Here is a 23,961-nt window from a genome sequence, read left to right on the forward strand (position 1 = left end):
CTGCATCTGATTCTCTGCAACTAGGCGTTGAATAGCCTGGGTCTGGATAAGATTCACCCTTGATTGTTCTGCCACGACCCGTTCAAGTGCTGCTATTCGTTCTGAGTCTGAGAGGGTTGCATCGAAATCGAACCTCATATGTGATATGTCTTGAGTGTACTGAGGAGGGATTTCCGATGTCACCGGGACCTCAGAAGTAGAAATAGACGTAACCGCAGGTGGTATCGTCATTGATAACCCTGCAGCGGCCACAACAGTCGACTCTATAAATTGTGCCACGACCTCCGATGGAGTAACGGTCGGAGGCGGCAATGAAACGATCACAGGAGTCGAAAGTTGGAAAGTAGTGGGTGGGAGGCCAAAAGTAGACGATGTAGCCACCACGGGAACACCCGTAGCGCTTGGCCTTGTAACCTGTAGTGATGAGGGAACCATTGTCATACCGGATAGTGCTGGTGGAGTGAAACGTACCACCCTAGAGCTCTCACCGGCTCCTGATCCTGCACCTATCCGTTCCCTTCTTGACCTCCTTATCAACTGTTGTACCTCTTCCTCATAGTCTGACTCGTCATCATCATCTGTTCTCTTTCTTTTCCCATGTAGTCTTTCTCGAGTCACCATAATCCTTCTCGCCTCTGCCACTTCATCATCAGAATCAGAACCAGCCACCGTAGCAGCTGTTCTAGTAACATTCACAGTCGACACTTGGGCTACCGAGACCGGTACATTTTCCTCTGGATCCACCCGATCCATATCAAAGAAGCCTTGACCACCAAATTCTGCGTCAAGGTCCACATTCTCCTCCGGTGACACAACAGGAGCAGCAGGTATAGCTTGAGGTGCTCCTGCCTGTTGTGGTGCTGGGTCCCTAAACTCATCCCCACGAGCAGGCACATACCCCGGGTTGATTAAGTACCCAAATAGTGGAGTATGGCGAGGACGAAGCTCAGGTTTGCTCCTCGCACTGGAGGATCTGCATTGGGCGAAGATCCGTTTGTTGACACTCTCAACATATCGGATCGGACGCTGAGGAAGAGTTGGAGCAACATGATTCAAGATCATTTGTAGGAATCTTGGATACATGATGAATCGCTCACGCGCCATCACTCTTCGTTGACGATCAATCTCATAAAAGACCATCTGACTAAAGCTGAATCGCTTGTTGTAAGTCAGAGCAGTCATCGCTGACTTCATGGTCGCGCCCATGCCATCAGTGCCCGCCTTTCTCCCTGACATGCATACTATCATAACATGCATGAGAAAGCGCCACTGGTCAAGCAGAAATCCCTTCCTTCTCTGCGAATCCCCCAAGGGACCAGAATAACCCATCCTCAAAAATGCTCCATCACGGAAAGGAGCTACAAACTCTGTCGGGTCCTCTCTTGTCTCATTTCCAAACCGCAGAGCCGCCCGGATATGTTCAGAAGAGAACTGAACAATCTGATTGTTTACTGTTGCGCGCATCACCGGGGGTTCGACTCTACAGTCGTATTCCACGGTCTGCCAGAAATCCTCAATTTTGGGCAAGGATATCGGCAGAGTTGTTGTAATGGCGTGGAATATCATCGAGCGTAACAGAAATGTGATGATTTCGCGGAAATCATCAACTCCGCTCGCCTCCGGGTCTAATGTTATATACATGTCGTGACCCGGGAAGAATTGTCTCTGGTTATCACCTCCGTCATCACCGCCTGCACCACCTGCTCCAGCAACAGCAGCCATATCTGCAACAAACAGGTTAAGTTAGATAAACATCAAAGCGAAGCACAAGTTCGCCTGTTACCATGAGCGAAGTTGTGATCTATTATGTACAGGCGAAGTTAAAGGTGGGGCGAAGTTGGGAAACAACTTCGCTTCAACTTGAACTTCGTCTGATAACTGTTATGTAAAATGGTCCAGGCGAAGTTAATGAGAACTTCGCCTAATCACAACATCGCCTCATAAGATAAGCCTCAGGCGAAGTTAAACCTCAGGCGAAGTTAAACCTCAGGCGAAGTTACAGATAACTTCGCCTAAACTGTAACTTCGCCGAATTCGAATTGGCAACAGTTAAGGTTGTTGAATCGAATCGATTTGGAAAGTTTTGAAGATTTCGGCCAGTTAACACATGATTTTGAGTCGATTTGGACGATTAATATGTTTACTATCACGTGAAAGAAGTTTGAAAATCGGGTGATAAGGGTCGAAAGACGAGTTCGATAATCGAGTCGAAACGACCGATGATTAACCTCAAAAACAATGATATTAGAACCCTACACACCTATAATCGGATTAGAATCTGAAAAGAGAACACAGATTGATCGATGAAATATGATCGATAAGTTCGCCGAGGTTGACAGAAGATAAGTTCGCTGATTTTGAAATGATGATCAAGTCTGACCTTAAAACTTCCTTATATAGGGCCAAGGTTAGTACAGGCGAAGTTGTCTATAACTTCGCCTATTCCAGGCGAAGTTAAGAACAAGTTCGCCGGTATTTACAAAATACACCCCTATACTTTGAACGATTTGCAATTAAGTTTTAAAACATCCTTTAAAGCGTTAAATGAAATGATCAAGACCAAGTAACCAGGTATAAAATCATACAACTACAAAAATAGAAAAACTTTTAACTATAAAGTACACGGGATCAAATTTCAGTCTGGACAGAGACTACCATGTTTTAGAAAAGATCCTAACAGGAATCATACTAATTACATGACTGTCACACAGATCCGTGTTCAGCTGTATTATGACATAAAGAAACAGGTTGTAAGCAGGTAATATACTTAAAATGGTTTTCATCATTTCTGTGATACGAGTTAGGTTCAATTAAGCTCAAAACTTAAGTGGGCAACAACTCAGAGATTATGATGCCTCCTATCTATTCTCAAAGCGTATTTGGCTTTCCCCAAGTCACCCCGAATTGACCTCGACCCGTAGTGTCTGATTAAGTAACAATTACTCTTCGAACTTAGACTCTGTTTCCCGTTCACCTTCTTGCGTCTTGATTGAGAATCATTAACCTTATGAACTCTAGAATACACATTTTTTTTTCTTCGATTAATATGTATATACACAACTTCAAGTAGAAAATAACTGCAAGTCCCGAATCTGGATCACTGCAGTGTCTTGACACGCTATCTTCACGGGAATCAGAACACTCACGGGCTCGTGTATGACTGGGTAATCGCTTTTCTGCCTATCATTCGGAAAGATATTTATGAAGACATGCACAACTCTTAAGGAGTTTCCACGTAAAATCGAGTAGATTTAGTTAGTATCACTTCAACTTTTACGCACCATAAAAAGCTACCATGACATACAATGACTGTTCTAAAGTCTTTTAAGCCTAATAACTTCACTAGTTAAGCACACAGAATCAGTATATCTATCACTTTCCAAGGTTGGATCAATTTTCTGTTAAACATAGTAAAGTAACTTCTTACGAAGTAGTAGACTTGAAAAATAATTTCATTTCCCGAAAAAAATTTTAACATCAATCGCCCCGACCAAAACAAAGTCTTCAGGTAAACGGCTATCCCGAAGATCCAATGGATCAGCTGGACCGACCACATACAAGTATGTGTCCTTCTAACTAAGTATGATCGACTAATTTTCAACGAAAGAATAAAAACACATCATAAACCGCCCCGGTCACTCTCAGTCATCTGGTTAATGGCTATCATCAGATTCTACAAGTAGAAATGAGGACCAAACATATCCGAAGAAATGTCCATCAAACTAAGGCAACCGACATAATTCTAAGCGATAGTGACGTTTTTTTTTTTTTTTTTTTTTTAATCAAACATTGAAAGCACGGTTACTCGGGATTGATCATCCCATTCAGCTCAACAAGGTTTTGAAATCTAGATTTGTCAAACGCTTTCGTGAACAAGTCAACGAAATTATCTAACGTGTCAACCTTTTCGAGCTCAATCAGTTTCTTCTCAGCACAATCCCGTATAAAATGATGACGTATGTCAATGTGTTTAGTTTTACTGTGCTTAACGGGAATGTTAGTTACTGAGATAGCAGCTGTGTTATCAATGCAAATAGGAGTAAGTGAGAAATTCAGACCATAGTCGCGCAACTGTTGTTGAATCCAAAGAACCTGGGAGCAGCAGTTGGATGCTGCCATGTATTCTGCTTCACAGGTTGAAATTGCGACTGAGGTCTGCTTCTTGCATTGCCACGACACTAGTCTGCCACCAAGAAACTGACATCCACTAGTTGTAGATTTCCGACTCTGATTGCACCCTCCATAATCAGAATCTGTGTAAGCGACTAGCTCCAAGTCTCCTCCTCTTGAGTACCACAACCCCAGCTTCGGCTTGCCCTTGAGATACCGCAGTATTCTCTTCGCACCCTTCAAATGAGATTCTTTTGGGTTTGCCTGAAAGCGTGCACAAAGACAAACAGCAAACATTATATCAGGCCTAGAAGCAGTTAAGTACATTAAAGAACCTATAATAGCCCGATATTGGGTTGGGTCCACATCTGCATCGTTGTCTGAATCAGCACCCAATTTGTGATTGACGCAGACTGGAGTATCATATGGAGTGCTGTCCTCCATCTTGAAGCGTTTGAGAACATCATGGACATACTTTGTCTGATGAATGAACATCCCGTCTTTCTTCTGATCAACCTGCAATCCTAAAAAGAAAGTTAGTTCACCCATAGCACTCATTTCAAATCTCTTCTTTATGACGGCCTCAAACTCCTGACACATGGCGACCTTTGATGCAGCAAAGATAATGTCGTCCACGTAGACTTGCACCAGCAGAAAGTCGCTTCCTTTTCTCTTGAAGAACAACGTGCTATCAATCTTACCTCTTTCAAACTCATTCTCAAGCAAGTAATCGGATAACGTTGAGTACCAGGCACGAGGTGCCTGATGTAGTCCATACAGCGCTTTACTTAGCTTGTACACGTGATCGGGAAAGTCAGGGTCAGGAAAACCCGGAGGTTGCTCAACGTACACAACCTCATCGACTTTACCATTTAGGAACGCGCTCTTCACATCTAACTGAAAGACCTTCATCTCCTTATGAGCAGCAAATGCCAAAAACAGCCAAATGGCTTCCAATCTTGCCACAGGAGCAAACACCTCATTGTAATCAATCCCTTCTTGTTGATTAAAGCCTTTAACAACCAGCCTCGCCTTATTCCTGATAACAATCCCTTTCTCATCTCTCTTACATTTGAAGACCCATTTCGTGCCTATCGCATGCACATTTCTTGGTTTTGCAACCAAGTTCCATACTTCCATTTTCTTAAACTGAGCTAACCCTTCTTGCATGGCTTCGACCCACGAGCTGTCCTTAAGAGCCATTTGATAGTTCTTTGGTTCAATCTGGCTGATAAAGCAGGTGTACAAGCACTCGTTGATTATGCCTGATTCTTTAATGCTTGTGTAAACACAGGTGTGCTCATTCAAGCTTTGTCTTGTTTGTACACCGGCGGACGGATCACCTATCACATTCTCCAAAGGATGATCTTTGTGAATTCTCGTAGTCGAAACCGAACTGACATTCAGATTATCTTCCAAGTTCGAAGATAGCTCATCAATGGGTGAATTATGTTGAGAGTGAAACGGATTGATGAATTCCTCTTCAGTTGAGGCAGCAGGGGTATTGATAGTATTTGACGAGGAAGGCTGACATTCATCATACCGTGGTCGTTGCACCAAAGTGTCTTCCTCATCGCATATCATCTTCGTAGCAATTCTTTCCTCAACTTCTGCAAAATCCAGATAAGGTATGTTAAAAGATTTAAAGAGTCTATCATAGTCGAAAACCCCAGCGGGTCCCGAGCTTAGTTTTGGTGATTTGTAACTTGTGATATCAGTGTTACACACCACCTCAACCTTGCTGTTCGATGTATTAAAGACCCGTCTGTTGGGAGTCCCAACAACGTATCCGACTAAGATTCCTTCGTCGGCTACTTCACCAAATTTAGAATTGGTCTTTAATATCGAACATGGGGACCCGAATGGTTCAAGACCACTCAAGTTGGGCTTTCTCCCATGCATAAGTTCATAACAGGTTTTATTTAATCTTTTAACAGTTAACACTCTATTAAGGATATAACAGGCTGTTGCAACAGCTTCAGCCCAGAACACCACGGGAAGTTTCGAATCAGCCAGCATCGTTCTGGCTCCTTCAATTAAGGTTCTGTTCTTCCTCTCAGCCACTCCATTTTGTTTCGGAGTATACGGTGCGCTGTATTGGTGTTCAATCTCTTTCTGTAGGCAGAAGATCTCCATCTGATAGTTCTTGAACTCAGTCCCATTGTCACTCCTGATGTATTTAACTCTTTTCCCATAATGTTCTCAACTTTGGTAATCAAATTTATTACCATCTGAACAGTTTCATCCTTCGACTTCAGGAAATATACCCACGAGTATCGAGAAAAATCATCAGTAATCACCAAGCAGTACGATGTTCCTCCTAGACTTCTTACATTCACGGGACCGAAGAGATCCATGTGAAGTAATTCTAGGGTACTAACAATTGAATTGACCTTCTTGGTGAGATGGGATTTTTTGTGTTGCTTTCCCTTTTTGCATGATAAACATTTGTCTTCAAAGTTGAAATTCTTCAAGGGAACATCCAGCACAAGCCCATTTTTGACAAGGTAGTTCATTTTCCGAAGATGAATGTGCCCCATTCTCCTATGCCACAACTCGGACTCCGATTCAGTCGCTTTTGACAGAAGACACGATTCTTCTGTGGTCATTTCAGTCGATCTCATATCCATGATATACGTATTCTTCACTCTTGGAGCCTTCATAACAATCCAATCTTCTGGTATCTTAAAACCAGGATACAACACAATCGCCTCATTCTTCGTGAAATGCACGGTATAATCCTTGTCACAGATCTGCAAAACACTCAGCAGATTGTGCTTCAGTTCTTCAACAAAGTTAACTTTCTCTAGCGTCATCTTCCCGTTAGTCACAGTCCCAATTCCTGTGATCTTTCCACCGCTCTCTCCTGCGAAACTCACTCTACCATCTTGAACAGGTTTCCAGTCTTGTAACAATTTCTTGTTACCCGTCATGTGCCGGGAACAGCCGCTATCCACAACCCATTGATTGTTGGCAGCCCTGTTCAACTGTTCCTACACGATTAAAGCAGATGATTAAAATCTGGGACCCAAGACCGATTGGTCTTGGGTCGATACATTCCGTACCTTGGCTGTCCAAAGTTGGTATTATAATGATTTCTGTGAGTCCTAACAGGATACCTTCTTGTGGATTGTCTATGAGGCCATCCAAACCGTCTTGAATTAAATGAATTATTAGTTATGGTTTGGGTGTTACCAGTGAAAAACTGAGATCTATTTCTTAGAAAACCTGGATTAGTCCATTTTCTGAAATTCGATGGGTTTTCAGTTTTATCATTAAATTGATTACTGTTAGCTCTTTTCTCAGATTTTAAAGGCCTCACACCTCTGAATTTTTACTTCAGAGGGCAATCAGCAACAAGATGTCCTTGTTGATTACATCTAAAACAACACTTGTTTTCAACTTTCTTATCAAAAGTTGTCTTAGATGTTGAGGCTGTATTACTGCCCGTTTGTCTCACATATTGTAAGGCCCCGTTACCGGTAGCCCTACTTTCGTGTTGGATTTACTCATAAACACAGTTCTAAATATCAGAGTTAATTAAAACATTTACGCGGAATATAAAACTTTCATAAAACTTTACATAATTCATAACTTGTCTCAAAACATCCTTTGTCTTTCAACATTGAAGCATTAAATTAAAACATCATAAGTCTTCAGATGCCAGATTCTTGTTCAGTGTCATGTGTCTCCTCAAGCAAGCTGCCTCATCCTACTCACCTGCGTGCATACTAAAAGTCAGCTACGCTGAGTGAGTTCTAGATAATCACATAATCATACCATTCACATAACATTATATTCTTTCATTCATACTTTTATACTTTCATACCTTCATACTTTCTTACATTCATACTTTCTTACTTTCATACTTTCTTACTTTCTTTTGTATTAACTTACTTTCATATCTTATGTTATAAAGAGCATTACGCCCTACATTCCTCGAGTATTATTAGGGCTCGGTACCCTCTTTCCTCGAGTATTATTAGGGCTCGGTACCCTCTTTCCTCGAGTATTATTAGGGCTCGGTACCCTCTTTCCTCGAGTATTATTAGGGCTCGGTACCCTTCTTCCTCGAATATTAGTAGGGTTCGGTTCCCTAGTTCTCGAATATTAGTAGGGTTCGATTCCCTCTTCGTTACCATACAACCATACATCATACCTCGAGTATTATTAGGGCTCGGTACCCTTTTCGTAACCATACAACCATACATTATCATTTCTTTCTTCTATTATCTCTATCATGTTCATACACATAAACATACATAACATACTTACCTTATACATAGCGTTACAACCTGACAGTACGTGCAATATTCGAAGATCGTTCACGTACCATCAAGCAATCATTCATACATTTCACATTATCCACATAAGGCATACACTTATCTCTTAGGATAAGTGTATTAACAAACATGTTGAGTATGCACACAGCCCCGAAAACATAACACATAAATGGGGCTAGAAACTCACCTGAACACGGTTACGTTCTCCGTTGATCGTAATCCCTTTCTTCAGTTGTGCACGGCTGACTGTATAACAAGTATACATATCAATTTAACTATCACTACTTATAACATCTTTCCAGTCTTAATTACTACCCACAACGAACGGGGGTCCGGGGGCGGCGCCCCTGGCAGCGGGGTCTAGGGGCGGCAGCCCCTAGCGGGGTCCAAGGGGCAGAGCCCCTGGCTGGGGTTAAGCTGCCAGGTCAGCTTGGAAAAATTTTATTTTCGATAACTGCCTTAACACATTTTCCATTAGGTTTTTAATTTATTTTCTAAACGAACTTGGCTTCAGGCGAAGTTAAACCTTAGGCGAACTTGGCTTCAGGCGAAGTTATCCTTAGGCGAACTTGGCTTCAGGCGAAGTTATCCTTAGGCGAACTTGGCTTCAGGCGAAGTTATCCTTAGGCGAACTTGGCCGTAGGCGAAGTTATCCTTAGGCGAACTTGGCCGTAGGCGAAGTTATCCTTAGGCGAAGTTACGCTTGAAGGCGAAGTTACGCTTGAAGGAGAAGTTCATCAGGCGAACTTAATCTTGCAGGCGAAGTTATCGCGCTGCAGATCTGTTTGCCCATAAATCCTTCGTTTCTTAGCCAAATAACTCGATTTTGGTACCCACGGAATCGTATGATCGGCGCCTACAAATCCCAACCATCAAATCGGCCTAAAATCGACGTTTTAGTGGTCCGATTTGGGCAGTTTGGGTTTCGGGTCCGGTTAACCCATCCAATCCTAACCATTTTCAGTAATATTAGCTTTGTTGGATTTGTTCTTACCTTACCAACTCAGATCTATCAACAAAATCTCAGGTCTCGGCTTCGAATCTTGATCGGTTAGAATGTGTGTGTTTTGAGTGTGTGAAGAAATAGATGTAAATGAAGATATTTTTGGGATTTTGGGGGTATTTATATCCCTGAAATCCCATTCTTATTTAACCCATCTCAATTAATCCACGTCCAAGACCCGCTCCCTACCCGATACTAATTAATTACGCGAAATCACTAAACATAACTTCCTTTATTCACATATAAATTTTAGGATGTTACACATATGGTGGGACATACGGGTTTAGTGGAGACTTCTTTTCAGGTGTTTTATTTTTTTTCTCCACTTTTTGGTAACACTTCCTCTTGTTTTGTCTCACACGACTCAGAGGACTTGTCTGAGTTAGATGAGACATGACTCGGAGCAGAAATCTTAATACTTGCAACATGCTTACTCACTTCTGGTTCTTTAATCGTTACTTTAATCGGAACTGTCTGACCATAGTCAACATCGACAGATTTCTGATTACTAGGGTCAAAAGTGTAATTATGATTGAAAGGTGGTGGAACTTCATGATAACCAATTCCTCCCCTTTTTGGAGAACCTTGATCACTAACGAGGTGATCAAGTATAGTGGAGGAATTTCTGAATTGTTCAAGTTTCCTGTTAAGTTCCACCACTTTTACCTGGTGATCAGCTATCTGTTTTTCCCTCTCAGCTATTAGTTTGGTTTTCTCTTCTAGAACTTCATAGCTAAGATCAATCACTTTAATTTTTTCAGCAAGCTTTGCTTTAAGACTTTTAATATCTGTTTCACTAGCTTTAATTTTTACTTTGTAACTATTTTCTCTAGCTTTACTGAAATGATGATCTTCTTTTAAAGTTTTATATTGCGCATCCAAACTAACAAACTGATCAGTTAAAGTTGTCAGTTGTTCAGACAGATGTTCACACTTAGTACAAGGGAGTTCGGTACTTACCTCGGAGAGCTGGTCTGCTACATCTGCCATGTACGCTTCATTTTCGCCAGTTCCCTTCTCACTATCTGCATTTTCGATGTTTGCCAAGTTGGCCTGTTCAAATACTTCTTCAACATGCAGCTTCCAGTTGTACTCCTCGTTCTGTCTGGAAATCATGGCTCTATAGTCATTACCACTACCACTTTGCTGTGTAGATCTGTTCTGACTGCGTTCTACACGTTCATTCTTGCATTCTTTTGCAAAGTGGCCATTCTGCTGACAGTTGTAGCAGCGAACCTTCGTCTTATCAAACCCTGGCCTCTCACCGACAAACTTCCTGCCAGTCTTCTTCATGAACCTCTTTACCCTTCTCACTATCATGGCCATCTGCCACTGCAGATCCATCTCCTCCAGATCATCAGCATCGATCTGGTCATAGTCTTCATCCAAAACTGCAGGATCAACGATCTTACCCTGAATGTAGTTCTCATACGAAGCAATAAAAGATGCATAGAGAGCAAACTGCTGTTCAGCAGATTTGACACTCATGGGCATCTTCGAGTAGTTGTTGTTTGAAACACTTGGGGAATAACTACTCTTGGTCGCTTGAGGTTGAGAAGCATTTGACCCTCCAGCTACATAGCACACATCACCGTTCATGTTGAGAGATACATGTCCCTCATGTGTTGAGCTCACGCCTGACTCTCCCTTAGAGTAATAAGCAGATGATTCAGTTTTCGAACTTGAACCAGAGTTAACCTTTGCACCATACATACCCGGATCTTGAACCTGATCGGTAGGTGTCTCCTTTCGTACCATGTTCAGTTCAAACGTTCTTAGCTTGTTAACTGCTGTCTCCAGGTCATAGTCAGCAAAGTCTTTATCTTCTCTCATCAACACAGTATACATCTCCCATTTCGGCGGGAGAGCATCAAGAAGCTTTTCAACTATCTCATCTTCTTTGTAAGCAATTGAATAGTTGCTGAGTTCAGTCATCAGATGATAATATCTAGTGATGATATCATCAAGTGATTCATTTTTCAGATACTTGAAGACCGAGAATTGGGTTTTTAAAAGTTTAATTTGCGAGGCACGAATTCCCACATTGCCCTCAAACCGGTTCTCAAGTGCTTCCCAAAGCTCTCTAGCAGTTTTATACTTTCGGAAGGTGTGAAGTATCTCTTGTGGAAGAGCCATTGTAATTGCTGCATGAGCTTTGCTTTCTGCCTCATACATTTTCTTCTCCTCTTCTTCCATCTCTTTGTATTTCTTGATCTGATCACGACCTTCATACTCAGCAGTAGGTGGAATGTAACCATCTTGTATACACACCCACATCTTGGTATCTTGATACTTGACATATTGTTCAAAACGATCTTTCCACGCTACATAATCAGTTTTCTTAAGCATCTTAGGTGCCTTTGTAGCCGACCCCGCTTCTACTTCCATCTTTACCAGTTCAGTAATGTTTATCGAAGACATCTTTCTCAAAACTCAAAGAAATCCGAAAATAAAAAACTTTATTTTCAAACAGCACTGTAGGCAAAGTTGTGGATAACTTCGCTTAAACTTAACTTCGCGTGAATTTGTAACTTCGCTCACTTTCTTAAAATCGCCGGATTGGCGAACTTGAGAATAACTTCGCTTAAGCTGAGCGAACTTGGGAGGTAGGCGAAGTTGTGGGTAACTTCGCTTGAGGTAAGCGAACTTGAAGAGGTAGGCGAAGTTGTGGATAACTTCGCTTAACCTTATATCTTCGCCGAAACCCTACTAACAGTGACGGCAACTTCGCCTGATGAACACGAAGTTTCTGCAGATTAGATTTCTGGGTTTTTCGAGGTTTGTGAAGGTGTTATGGGTTGTTTAAGATTGTAGGAGGAGAGTATAGCACAAAAGCTCAGAAAACTCGTCCCGTGAATAGTCGAACGGAACGATTTCTATACCCGCGTGATAATCCCGAACCACACAATCGAGCAAAAGCTCTGATACCAATTGTAGGTTCTCAGCCGGATCTACACGAGATATCGCGTTCTACGTAGGTGCGGAATCCCTACGTAAGACGTTACGAGTATAGAAAACAATACGATTAACACACGATACGATAATCAAACACGTTGTATACCAACCTTAAACACGTGATACGAAGATCACTTGATTACAGACTCTCTCTCTCGAATACTCTCTGGAAAACTGTGTATCGCTAAATAAGCCGTAACCTAAACCTTATATAGACACGACAACTTCGCCTGGCATGTTCAGGCGAAGTTGTCACTAACTTCGCTTGTCTAACAAGTTCGCCCATATCAGCGAACTTGTTAGCAACTTCGCTTACATACAAACTCAAATCCAAACGACTCGATTACAGACACTAGACACTGAACTACTGACATCATGCACCAACAATTTGAAAGTGGATGATGTAGTGTGCTTCCTTCAGGCTGCAGAAATTGAAATGATTGAAAATGAAATGATTAAAGAAGAGAAGCCATGTTTCCAGGTCACTAATGCTCTCATTGCACCAATGGGCAACTTGACAACCAAAAATCAACAACAGATTCCTATCATTAAAGAACCAGTTGAGCATGGTGTGGATACACCTAAATCTTTTGTTGGTGGTAGTACAAGTCATCATAGAAACCAGCAAAGGTTCAATGTCCAACTTATGGATGACACTGATTCTGCCTCAATGGCTAGTAGACATGTACCTTAAATTGGTGGAGGAAGTGGCCAAGGAAGTGAAACACAGGCTTTGCTCTCTATGTTTACAGAATCATACAATGCTTTTGTAGCAAAAAATATGATTCATACAAGTGTCATCCAGGATGACCTTGAACAGATAGATGTTGATGATTAGGAAGACATGGATTTGAAATGGCAAGCAGCCATGTTGGCTCTTAGAAGCAAAAGGATATACAAGAGGACTGGTAGATCACTCCTATCAGGGCCAAATGAAAGAATTGGATTTGACAAGTCGAAAGCCATTTGCTATAACTGTCAACGGCCTAGTCATTTTGCCAGAGAATGCAACATGCCAAGAAACTTCCAGATGATCAATACCAAAACCGGTCAAGAAATCAGCAGCATCAATATCAGCAGAATCTGCAAAGAAACAACAATCCCAGCAACTTCAATAACTACAATTCCAACTTCAACAACTTTAAACAGCCTCAAATGAATAATAATCATCAAGTTGTACCTCAGAATAAAAACTTTCAAAGAAACAACAATCAACACCTTCAAACTATTCCAAACAACTCAGTCCCAACTAATCAAAATCAACCCAGAAATCAAGGAAATGTGGCTGTCACCACACAACATGAGGGTAGTTTTGACTGGAACAATCATGAAGAAGACATTGCTGATGATATCAAGAGGGCAAATGTGGCATTTATGGCATTGATTGAGAAAGAAGCTGGATCATCATCTCAGGTACACTCTACTCCTACTATTGATTTGAATGAAATAAACAATGAATTGAAAAAGAAATGTATTTATTACTCTAAATATACTTATAAAAAGAAATGTCTTAAATATTATTCATCTTTTAAAACATTTTAACATTGATGTGTAATAAATGTTTTAAATTAATGTGTAAATAAACACGGGTACTATTTTAGAGTAATAAACATTACGGTTATTGGTGTGTAATAAATGTCTTATAGAAAGTTCATCTTTTGAATCAACATTGAGATAGTAGTTTTGTTGAATCGACATTGTAAAATTATTTTATTGATTTGGAGACTAATTTCCTTTTTTTACTTATTATTGTACTGATGGTATAAGTTATAAAATAATTTAACTTTTATTATCTTTGTTATTCTTTGTATGTTTTTATATATGATTCAATAAGTTATAATATCTTATAATTCATATAAAATTATCATTTGTTTACAAGTACAACATTTATACTTAATTAAATTTATATGATGTTACATATATATTATGATTTTAAATATGTTTCACCGTGTGTAACACGTGTACTAATCTAGTATCTAATAGAAGTTGGAATATATAAAAAAGAATAAAAATATATTAAATTTAATATTCGGATAGTTCGTATATCCGAACTATCCGAAAAACCCCAAAAATGCTATCCGAATCCGAATCTGAATTTTCGGATATCCGGATTTCGGATAATTCGGATACGGATTTGGATTCTTTTGAACACCCCACTTGTAGTGACACAACGAAAGTCAAGGGGCAACCGACGGTATGGTTTCCGCCCAAGCCAAAATTTGAAAGCCAGCGTGGACCCGATTAAAAAAACATAGTCGGACAAGAATGGGGCAACGATCATCTCCAAAATTAGGATGTGCGGTGACTTAACACACTAGAAAGTCGTCATTCCAAAAAATAAAATTTATTTATTAATTAGCACGTTAGATCTATATGTATTTGATCTAACACAATAAATATATTACTTTTGTTTTCAAAAACTCAATGACTAGTTAAACTCAACAAGGTTCAATCCTAAAATCTCATTGTTTTTATTAATAGAAAATTTTTAAAAGAGCCCAAATGAGAGGAAAGAATCTTATTATAACCCTTCATGGTTTAAAACTCCTAAAACATCCATTTAAAACTCGTATTAGGAGACAGATTGTAATCCGCATCGACAAGATTTGCAATCCAATAATAAATTGTCACGTGATCACAACTTGTCTTCCCGTCAAAGTTTGAAGCAAAATCCGTCAAGTCTGATACCTTTTGGTTCATTCCAAAACAGTCGCCTCCAACGATTGACGAGTTTCAATAAGCAGGATGCCGTATTTAGATAAGTGATGGCGTACGTCCTGGAATCGTTGGGTAGTGTTTCGAATCCGGTTATTAGTTTGCTCCAGTGAAAGTAGGCAAGAGGCAGCGCGGAAAAAATGTTAAATGCTTAAGGTTTATTTGGTTTACGATTTCTAGGTTTTAGACAATCTTTAACATTTGGTTATCCAGGGGGGCTGCCGGGAATAGTCTTCTAATGACTCCATTAAAGTAATACATTTGAATTAGTCAGAGATTAAATGTGTTTTGTTATACTTTTTAATGAAACCTTTTACTAATAGTTAAGTTTTAAAAACATGCTAAATAATTCAATTCTACCCCTTAATGGGTCGAACCTTATACTATTACGGACACTAAATGATAGCCATGAAGATGATGATTTAAATTTAGTTAACGTTGACAACAATCCGGATCCGGATACGGAAGTGGACCGATCGGGTCCATGGGTCACGACCCACCCCACCTGAAAGGCAATCCGATTTTCATGCATACTAGCTACCCACGTTATTTATTTCAGCATTTGTTTTTTTTAGTTTATTTCCTTTGAATTGTTTTCCTTTGCAGTTATTTAGTTTTCCCTAAATTGTAGTAATGGGTACCCCATGATCTACACCCATGTTTATTTTATTTATTTATGTAATCGTATGCATGAATGAAAAAAGCAGAAGTTTATGTTTGATTAAAAATATTGTGTTAATTTTGTCTCAATGGATTTTGAGCAAGATTGATTTTTGTCTATGCTAGCTCGATTTTGGCATCTCGAGTGGTGTTCTTAGACATTGTTTTTTTATTCGGAGTGGTGTGTCTGTATCTTCGGTTAAGAAAATCGCTGCCCGACTGTTTGTTTTCGGTGGTGAATCTGTATCCGAAACGAGCCGTTGATCTATCCGTTACATATTCAATTTCAATTCCTACCCGTTACCGGTGATATTGCTATCATTTGGTATCGAGCCGAAATCGATCATTTCGACTCATAATCTCATTGCCTGTTAGTGTTCAGATTGCTCTTGTATCCCTTCAATACCCGTTGCCTTTTTTTGTCACCTAATTTGTGCAATAATGGCTTACGAGACAAGAACTGTTTAACAACAACTAAGAGAATTGCAAGATCAATTTCGTGAACTATCCCTCGCCATGCAACAGCAGCGGGGTAGGGAACGAACCCCTCCTAGATACCAACCAGTAGATGAAGATGATGATGTTCGTTCGGATGCCGGGGATTATAACCCCTACGGTCGCCGACACCGTGAAGCATATCACAGTAATGATATCAAAGTAGACATACCTGAGTATGATGGACGCTTGGATCCAGATTTGTTTATCGATTGGTTACGCACGGTTGAACGAGTGTTCGACTACAAACAAACACCAGAGGAAAAACGGGTGAAGTTGGTCGCTTTGAAGCTGCGAAAATACGCCTCAACATGGTGGGCTAATATCAGTTCACAACGGGAGAAGTTGGGCAAGAGTAAGGTCCGTTCATGGTATAAAATGAAGAAGTTGCCTAAATCCAAATTCATGCCGGTGTATTACCTCCAAGAGAACTTCTCTAAGCTCCATAATATCAAGCAAGGAACAAGAACCATTCAAGAGCTTTCCCAAGAGTTTGAACACCTTCTTATGAAGTGTGATTTGAACCCTGATGACCCGCAAACCCTTGTGAGATATCTAGGAGCAGTAGAACCAAGAATTGCTAATGTGATCGAGTTGCAATCATACTCAACATTGGCTGAACTCATCCTCCTGGCACACAAAGTCGAGGCTCAACAGAAGACTCGAGGCAAGTTGGAGGTGTCCAAGTCTTTAGTTAAGGCGGCAGTACCTACACCAAACACGCCTCCCTTTACACCTGCTGTTACCATTTCGTCGAAGACGAATGATTCACCCGAAAGTTCAAACACTGCAACAAAGCACTCAAGGCGTTGTTTTCGCCGCCAAGGATTTGGACATATTGCATCTGAATGCTCCAACAAACGTGTCATTACTTTAACCGAGTTTGAAGCCTTGATCGATACCCATTATAATGGCGAACATATTCAACAACCACCTGTAGAAGAGGTAGTAGTAGGACCTGATGACGGGGACTGCTTGATGATACAAAGAGTGTTAAGTGGGACTGCAGTTCAAGGTGACAATGCACAACGAGAATCACTGTTTAGGACCCGCTGCACTATAGGGAACAAGGTCTGTTCAGTTGTCATTGATAGCAGCAGTTGTACTAATGTTGCTTCACAATCTATGGTGACAAAATTGAACCTGTCAACTGAACCACATCCCTCACCTTATGATCTCCATTGGCTCAACCAGGGTAAAGGCATTCGAGTCACCAAACGGGTCTTACTATTATTTACCGTTGGACAGGAATACAAAGATGAAGTTTGGTGTGACATTCTGCCCATGGATGCATGCCACCTATTATTAGGTAGGCCTTGGTTATTTGATAGGCGGGTCATGCACGATGGACATCAAAATACATACTCGTTTCTCAAAGAAGGAAGGAAAATTACCTTACTACCCCTGTCACTCCATTATCGCAATCAGCGAGCTCTATCTATATTTTCTTTTGGCAGGTCTTATTTATATAAAGTTGAATCTATTATCTCAAGTTTGAGGTCAAACTTTTTCAAAGAGGGAGAGGATGATAGCCATGAAGATGATGACTTAAATTTTGTTAACGTTGACAACAATCCGGATCCGGATACGGAAATGGATGGATCGGGTCCATGGGTCACAACCCACCCCACCTGAAAGGCAATCCGATTTTCATGCATACTAGCTGCCCACGTTATTTATTTCAACATTTGTTTTTTTTTTATTTTAGTTTATTTCCTTTGAATTGTTTTCCTTTGCGGTTATTTAGTTTTCCCTAAATTGTAGTAATGGGTACCCCATGATCTACACCCATGTTTATTTTATTTCTTTATGTAATCGTATGCATGAATGAAAAAGGCAGAAGTTTATGTTTGATTAAAAATATTGTGTTAATTTTGTCTCAATTGATTTTGAGCAAGATTGATTTTTGTCTATGCTAGCTCGATTTTGGCATCGAGTGGTGTTCTTAGACACGGTTTTTTTATTCGGAGTGGTGTGTCTGTATCTTCGGTTAAGAAAATCGCAGCCCGACTGTTTGTTTTCGGTGGTGAATCTGTATCCGAAACGAGCCGTTGATCTATCCGTTACATATTCAATTTCAATTCCTACCCGTTACCGGTGATATTGCTATCACTAAATTACCAAACAACCTCTCATATACACGTTAAAAAGTATACATATACACGTTAAAAAGTAGGTGAATGTTTAACTATATTATAATGTGATAGTAGTACTGGTAACGTGCAAAGTAAGATGGATGATGTATGAATAAAGCAGTTGAAACTTTCAGTTGTAGCAGGTATATCGCAGTTTCGACTTTTGTTCTACATTTACATGTGCCACTTAGGCTTTGGCCTAGTGGTAGGAGGGATTCCCTTCTTTGGTGGATGCCCAGGATCAAACATGGGCTGTGATGGTGTTATGTATATATAGGTGTTTATGAGTTTAAGAAATAGCCAATTTGCCATTCAAAAAAAAAAAAAATTTACATGTGATTTCTCAAGGGAATCATCATGTATATCTTACTGTTTGTCTCTACCCCACATACACACCAAAGTATGTGTACAGCAGTGTCACTTCCATTCATCTTGATTTCATCAAATGCACACTTTCTCAGAAATAGCCAATTTGCCATTCAAAAAAAAAAAATTTACATGTGATTTCTCAAGGGAATCATCATGTATATCTTACTGTTTGTCTCTACCCCACATACACACCAAATTATGTGTACAGCAGTGTCACTTCCATTCATCTTGATTTCATCAAATGCACACTTTCTCACAATGCCAGCTTTCATGCTCACAAACTCCATATATCTGGTCTAATTAGACCTACAAGGCTAAAACACAATTGTATGCAACACTGCACACTTATTCACATGGACGGATTTAGAAGAAAATTTCAGTGGTATCCCAATTGTGAATCTAACGGTATTATAATATTTGCTGAGGGACATCCGAATATATAAAGCGGAGAAGAAAAAAATTTGCACTAATATTACACTTTGTCGTGAAAGTTGAGAGGTATCCCAAGCACCCTTGGCCGGATAGCCCCTAGATCCGCCCTAACTGATTCATATATACAATATCGCCTCTCCCTCTCATCTCCTATATATATATATATGAACCAAGTAAACCATATTTTTATACAAAATTTTTTAACACAAACCCAAATTATAACCAAGTAAACCAATATAAAAATGTATTGTTTAAACCCAACAAATTAAATACTTTTTTTTACTTTAGGTCCAAATAAAATTTCGCCTTCGGCATAAAACTCTTTTTGCTTTCTCGGAGCCAGCCCTGATTGATATCACTCATTTAGACATAACCATAAAATCAGGTAAATTAGTTTTACACATTATATTGTAATTGCCTACAATATTAACGGTTCATTTCTATGGGTACAAATATAACATAAATCTTGAGCAATAACCCTATATATATATATATATATATATATATATATATATATATATATATATATATATATATATATATATATGAAGTGAGAGAGAGAGAGAGATTAAGGTTTAAAAAAGGAGAAATGCATACAAATATATATCAAGAGATCCGACAACATGCATACAATATTTAGTTGAACATAATGAATTAAATTTGTACCCTAGAGCCCAATTAAACCAATAACAATATGACATTAGGGTTTCCATCTTCTACCCAAGAAAAACCTGGTGTTTAGCTTTCTTGATGCAATGGATCTGTTCTTCATAATCTTGGATCTCCTAATAAGATCCTATATTAATAACCCAAATTAATTACATAGGACATATAAACACAAGTCAGTTTTTTCAAGATATCCAAACAAGCCACCATTTTGATACTAGAAAAATCAAGATTTTGAAATGAAAAAAAAAAGGTTCAAACTTTCCCACACCTTTAGTTTAAAACTATTATAATATATTAATACAAGAATATATATTAATTTCTTTACCATGAGCCACCACCCATCATTCCATTCCAGAACCCATTGGCATCACAATTCTGATCTTTACTTTGCCCACCATGAGGATCATCATCATGAGTTGTTGATGTACTTATTTTCACTTCTTCAAATGGGAACAAGAGCCTCCCACCATGAATATTATTCCCATAATCACCACCACCACCACCAGTTCCGATTCCATCTAAAGAAAAATTAAGTGATGGAATCTTGAATTCCGGCATGGGAATCATCAACTGTCCCTGCGGTGTATAAACCGAATTCGGGTCCGGAATAGAGGCCGGCATAGTATTTGTAATCCGGGTTGCATCAAAGTTGGGAACTTGAAGAAATTCAGAAACATTCTTGAAATTATTATTAGTGGATGGAAACCCTAAATTTAGATCTTGACCATATTGATCATGATGGATCCTAGGGTTTTGGGACAGTAGTGTTGTAGATGTGGAGGATACAACTAGATCAGATAACTTGGAAGAGTAAGGTGAAGTACTAGAAGATGAAGATCTCTTGTTCTTTCTTGATCCACCACCAACAGGAATGTTTCTTAGTGTCCCACCTTCAGTCCAATATCTTCTACAAGTCTTGCAAAAGTATCTTGGTTGTGAAAGACTGTAATTGTTGTAATAACAGAATTTCGTGTTCGTCGAATCGCATCTCGGACAGTTTACAGCTGCTGCCTTTTGTGGCCTTATAACCCTTCTTTCAAAAGATGAAGAACTTGAGAGATTGTTGTTGTTATTATTATTATTATTATTATTATTATTATTATTATTATTATTATTATTATTATTATTATTACTTGAGCTTGTGGTGTTGGGTAGTAGTATTTCTTCCATGGGATTCATCACTATGTCCTATTTAAACACAAAAAAGAAGGTAAAGGTAAAAAAGCAACAAATTATTTGGATAAAGAAAATATAAAGATGCATAAAAGCTCCAAGATTTGCAGACAAATGAACAAAACAAAGGCAATCACTTTATGCTTTACAGAATCCATAAAAATCCAATCTTGATGAAAAAGAAACACATCAAAATTAACAAAGTGAAGATGATATACATTTTTTTATACAAGTTGATAAGATGGACGAGTGAGAGAAAAAGAAGAAAAGACACTTGATGATCAGTGGAGACTTACATGTATACTAATTAATTGTATGGGATCATAATCATAATCCTTTTTGAAACTATACTGAAAGAAAACTATATAACTAGCTAGGTTTATTCATATGATCATAAACTCAAGGAAATTGAATAATTCAGCCTTTTTATCTTTATTTTTCTTTGTGAATTTAGTGGAGGTGATGAAGAATGTTGAAGATCCAGTTATATACCTGTGGTCAGTGAGGCCTGTCCATGGCTGTGTGTGTGTGTGAGAGAGAGAGAGAGAGAGATGTCCTCCTTTTACTTTCCACTGTTCTTGAATAAAGCACAGAAAGGAATGTTTTAGATGGTTTCTGTGGAGTATGTGCTGTCAATGTATAATGTGTGATATATTAAAAATATCATGGGAGGCTTAGAGGCTTTGCGAGTCACACTATCAGCGGGGCACATAAGTTTTGGGGCACAAACCTTTTATATACATATTACATATATATGTTTTTTGTTGTTAAAAATAAGGTTATTTGCAATGGTTTATGAGATAATTACATACTCAGAATGATTTCTGCTTATAATAAATTGGTCGATAAAAGTTTTATCCATGTATGCAAGCGAATAAAAAACTTTCGTTAAGGCCTACAGGTCTTTTTATTTTGGTTCGGCCGAGGTATTTAAATTTTCGAAGACGGCCCTGAAAAATATATTTATGTATCACACATCCATCCATCCATACATATATATATATATATATATATATATATATATATATATAGGGGAGGGATATTTTGAGAACTTGATAAGTTATAAGAACTTTAAGAACTCAATTTTGGACCACACATTTAATTGAATGAGTTAGAATATGTGGCTGATATTAAATTTGATTAAAAAATGAATCAGGGGAGAGAATAAAGATTTTTGTTGATTACACAAGTTTAAACTTTAGTTACACATGTGTAAAAAGTCGATTCGGTGTGTAAAAAATTACGGTAATTTTTTGTACATTACTTACACTTACGTGTTACACATGTGTAAAAAAAATTCGAAAAAAAAAATTGTTACGATGAGTTCTTTCGAGTTCTTAAAACTCAAAGCGGTTCTCAAAAGAAATCAATCCTATATATATATATATATAAGATAGAGTTCTTGGGAAAAAAAGATTATATTCCTAGAAAATAATATATCCTAGAAAATATAAAAACAGTGTATCCTATCACTTATAAAAATGTTATGTTGGAATTGATGAAGTCTTAGAGGACTTTGGATCTATTTTGATTCAAGAATGTTTTCATAAGGCCAAAATTACAAACCATAGTTATTTATCTACTTATCACATGATTTCAATTGTTATATATCATTTTATCGTGCTTAATAAAAAACTTGTTTGTAGTCCACGGACCGCATTCACACAAAATCCTAACCACGTAAAATTGTGGCGTTCTTGATTTATTTGTTTCCTTCTTATTTTATGCGAGAGATTCATTTGTGTTAATGTATTGGTTTTCCGCTACACCACTTAATCCATCAGTTTGTAAGGGTGTACTTCAATTTATTTAAGGCTCAAATGCCTAACTTTAATAAATAAAGACTCGGCATAGTAGTTTTTATTGAAAAAAATGATCTCTCAGTTTGAAATTACACTTAATATATAGGTAGAAATGTTTTGTTTATTTGATCCTGATTTTTATGTAATTATACATAAAAACACATAAATTATGATCGCATACGTACGTTTATGATCATGCTAGAAGTTCGAGAATTCGAACCATTGATTTAGTACCAGTAATGTAAAAATACACGTTGTATAGTGTTCGATTGGTAAAAATAAAGAAATTGATTAAACAATGAAAAGGGATGTCCAAATTCCCATTTGAAAACTAGTACAATGTAAATACATAATTTATATGGGTGGTTGGTTGTACGTGCTAATTAGTTTGGAGGTTTATTCTTGGAATTTTCCTATCCTACCAAGAGAATTAGGAACATCAGGTTAGAATTTTTCTTATGTCGTCTTGTAGACATGTGCTTGTAATCTTGTATTTGAATCTCTAGAACGTAGGAGCTTAATTTGTGGTATTTTATTTGAATAATATATGTGTTTGTATAACTCTAATCAATGTTTAATATAGTTCACACATATAAATAGTAACCAAAAAATATGTAAATGTGAAAATATGATCAATTCTTGTGCACTTTTGGTTATACGTACATATGGTTTAATTTCTGAAGTTTCGGCTAAGACAGATGGTCGTTGTTGTGTGGACAAAGTAACACATTTGTGTATGTATTAAAGGAAACAAGCTTGAGATTTGAGGTAAAAGTTAATTAAGTTCTGTAATAAGTATACGGGTCTAATCTTTATTTTCGTTTACTTCTCTATTAAATCTAAATAAAAAACCAAAATACGTACTTATAACCAAAGGAACCATTTATATAATTAACTCTATTTTAATTAGGTGACCAATCTGTAATTTACTCAAACTTAGATAATAATAGTAAGGGTTAGAAACAATTAACAGTTTAACACAACCGATCCATCTACATTCTATGCTTATACAGGTGCAAAAATAAAATGTCAAGTTATTATGAATAGTTAGTAGTCTAAATTTGTCAGAAGATTCATCATGTGTCAATTTTGATTAATCCATATTTGTCGAAACTAATGAGTTTGTTCTTTTAGAAAAGGTTTCGATCTTGGATGGGAAT

General features: G+C 38.4%; 1 protein-coding gene across 1 annotated transcript; it reads right to left on the reverse strand.

The window, feature by feature from the left end:
• Positions 1 to 19,829: 19,829 nt before the first annotated feature.
• On the reverse strand, positions 19,830 to 21,625 carry LOC143603308 (dof zinc finger protein 2-like). The gene is made up of 3 exons (XM_077080139.1): positions 21,492 to 21,625; positions 20,152 to 21,014; positions 19,830 to 19,953 (listed from the first exon to the last, which is right to left on the reverse strand). The coding sequence occupies exons 2-3, from the start codon at positions 21,003 to 21,005 to the stop codon at positions 19,926 to 19,928; spliced, it is 882 nt and encodes a 293-aa protein (XP_076936254.1). The 5' UTR covers positions 21,006 to 21,014; positions 21,492 to 21,625; the 3' UTR covers positions 19,830 to 19,925.
• Between the last annotated feature and the right edge of the window lie 2,336 nt (positions 21,626 to 23,961).

Source organism: Bidens hawaiensis, unplaced genomic scaffold, assembly GCF_021521415.1.
Source record: "Bidens hawaiensis isolate Kalapana, Puna unplaced genomic scaffold, B.hawaiensis_p1.1 tig00001961_1, whole genome shotgun sequence".
Classification (NCBI taxonomy): Eukaryota; Viridiplantae; Streptophyta; class Magnoliopsida; order Asterales; family Asteraceae; genus Bidens; species Bidens hawaiensis.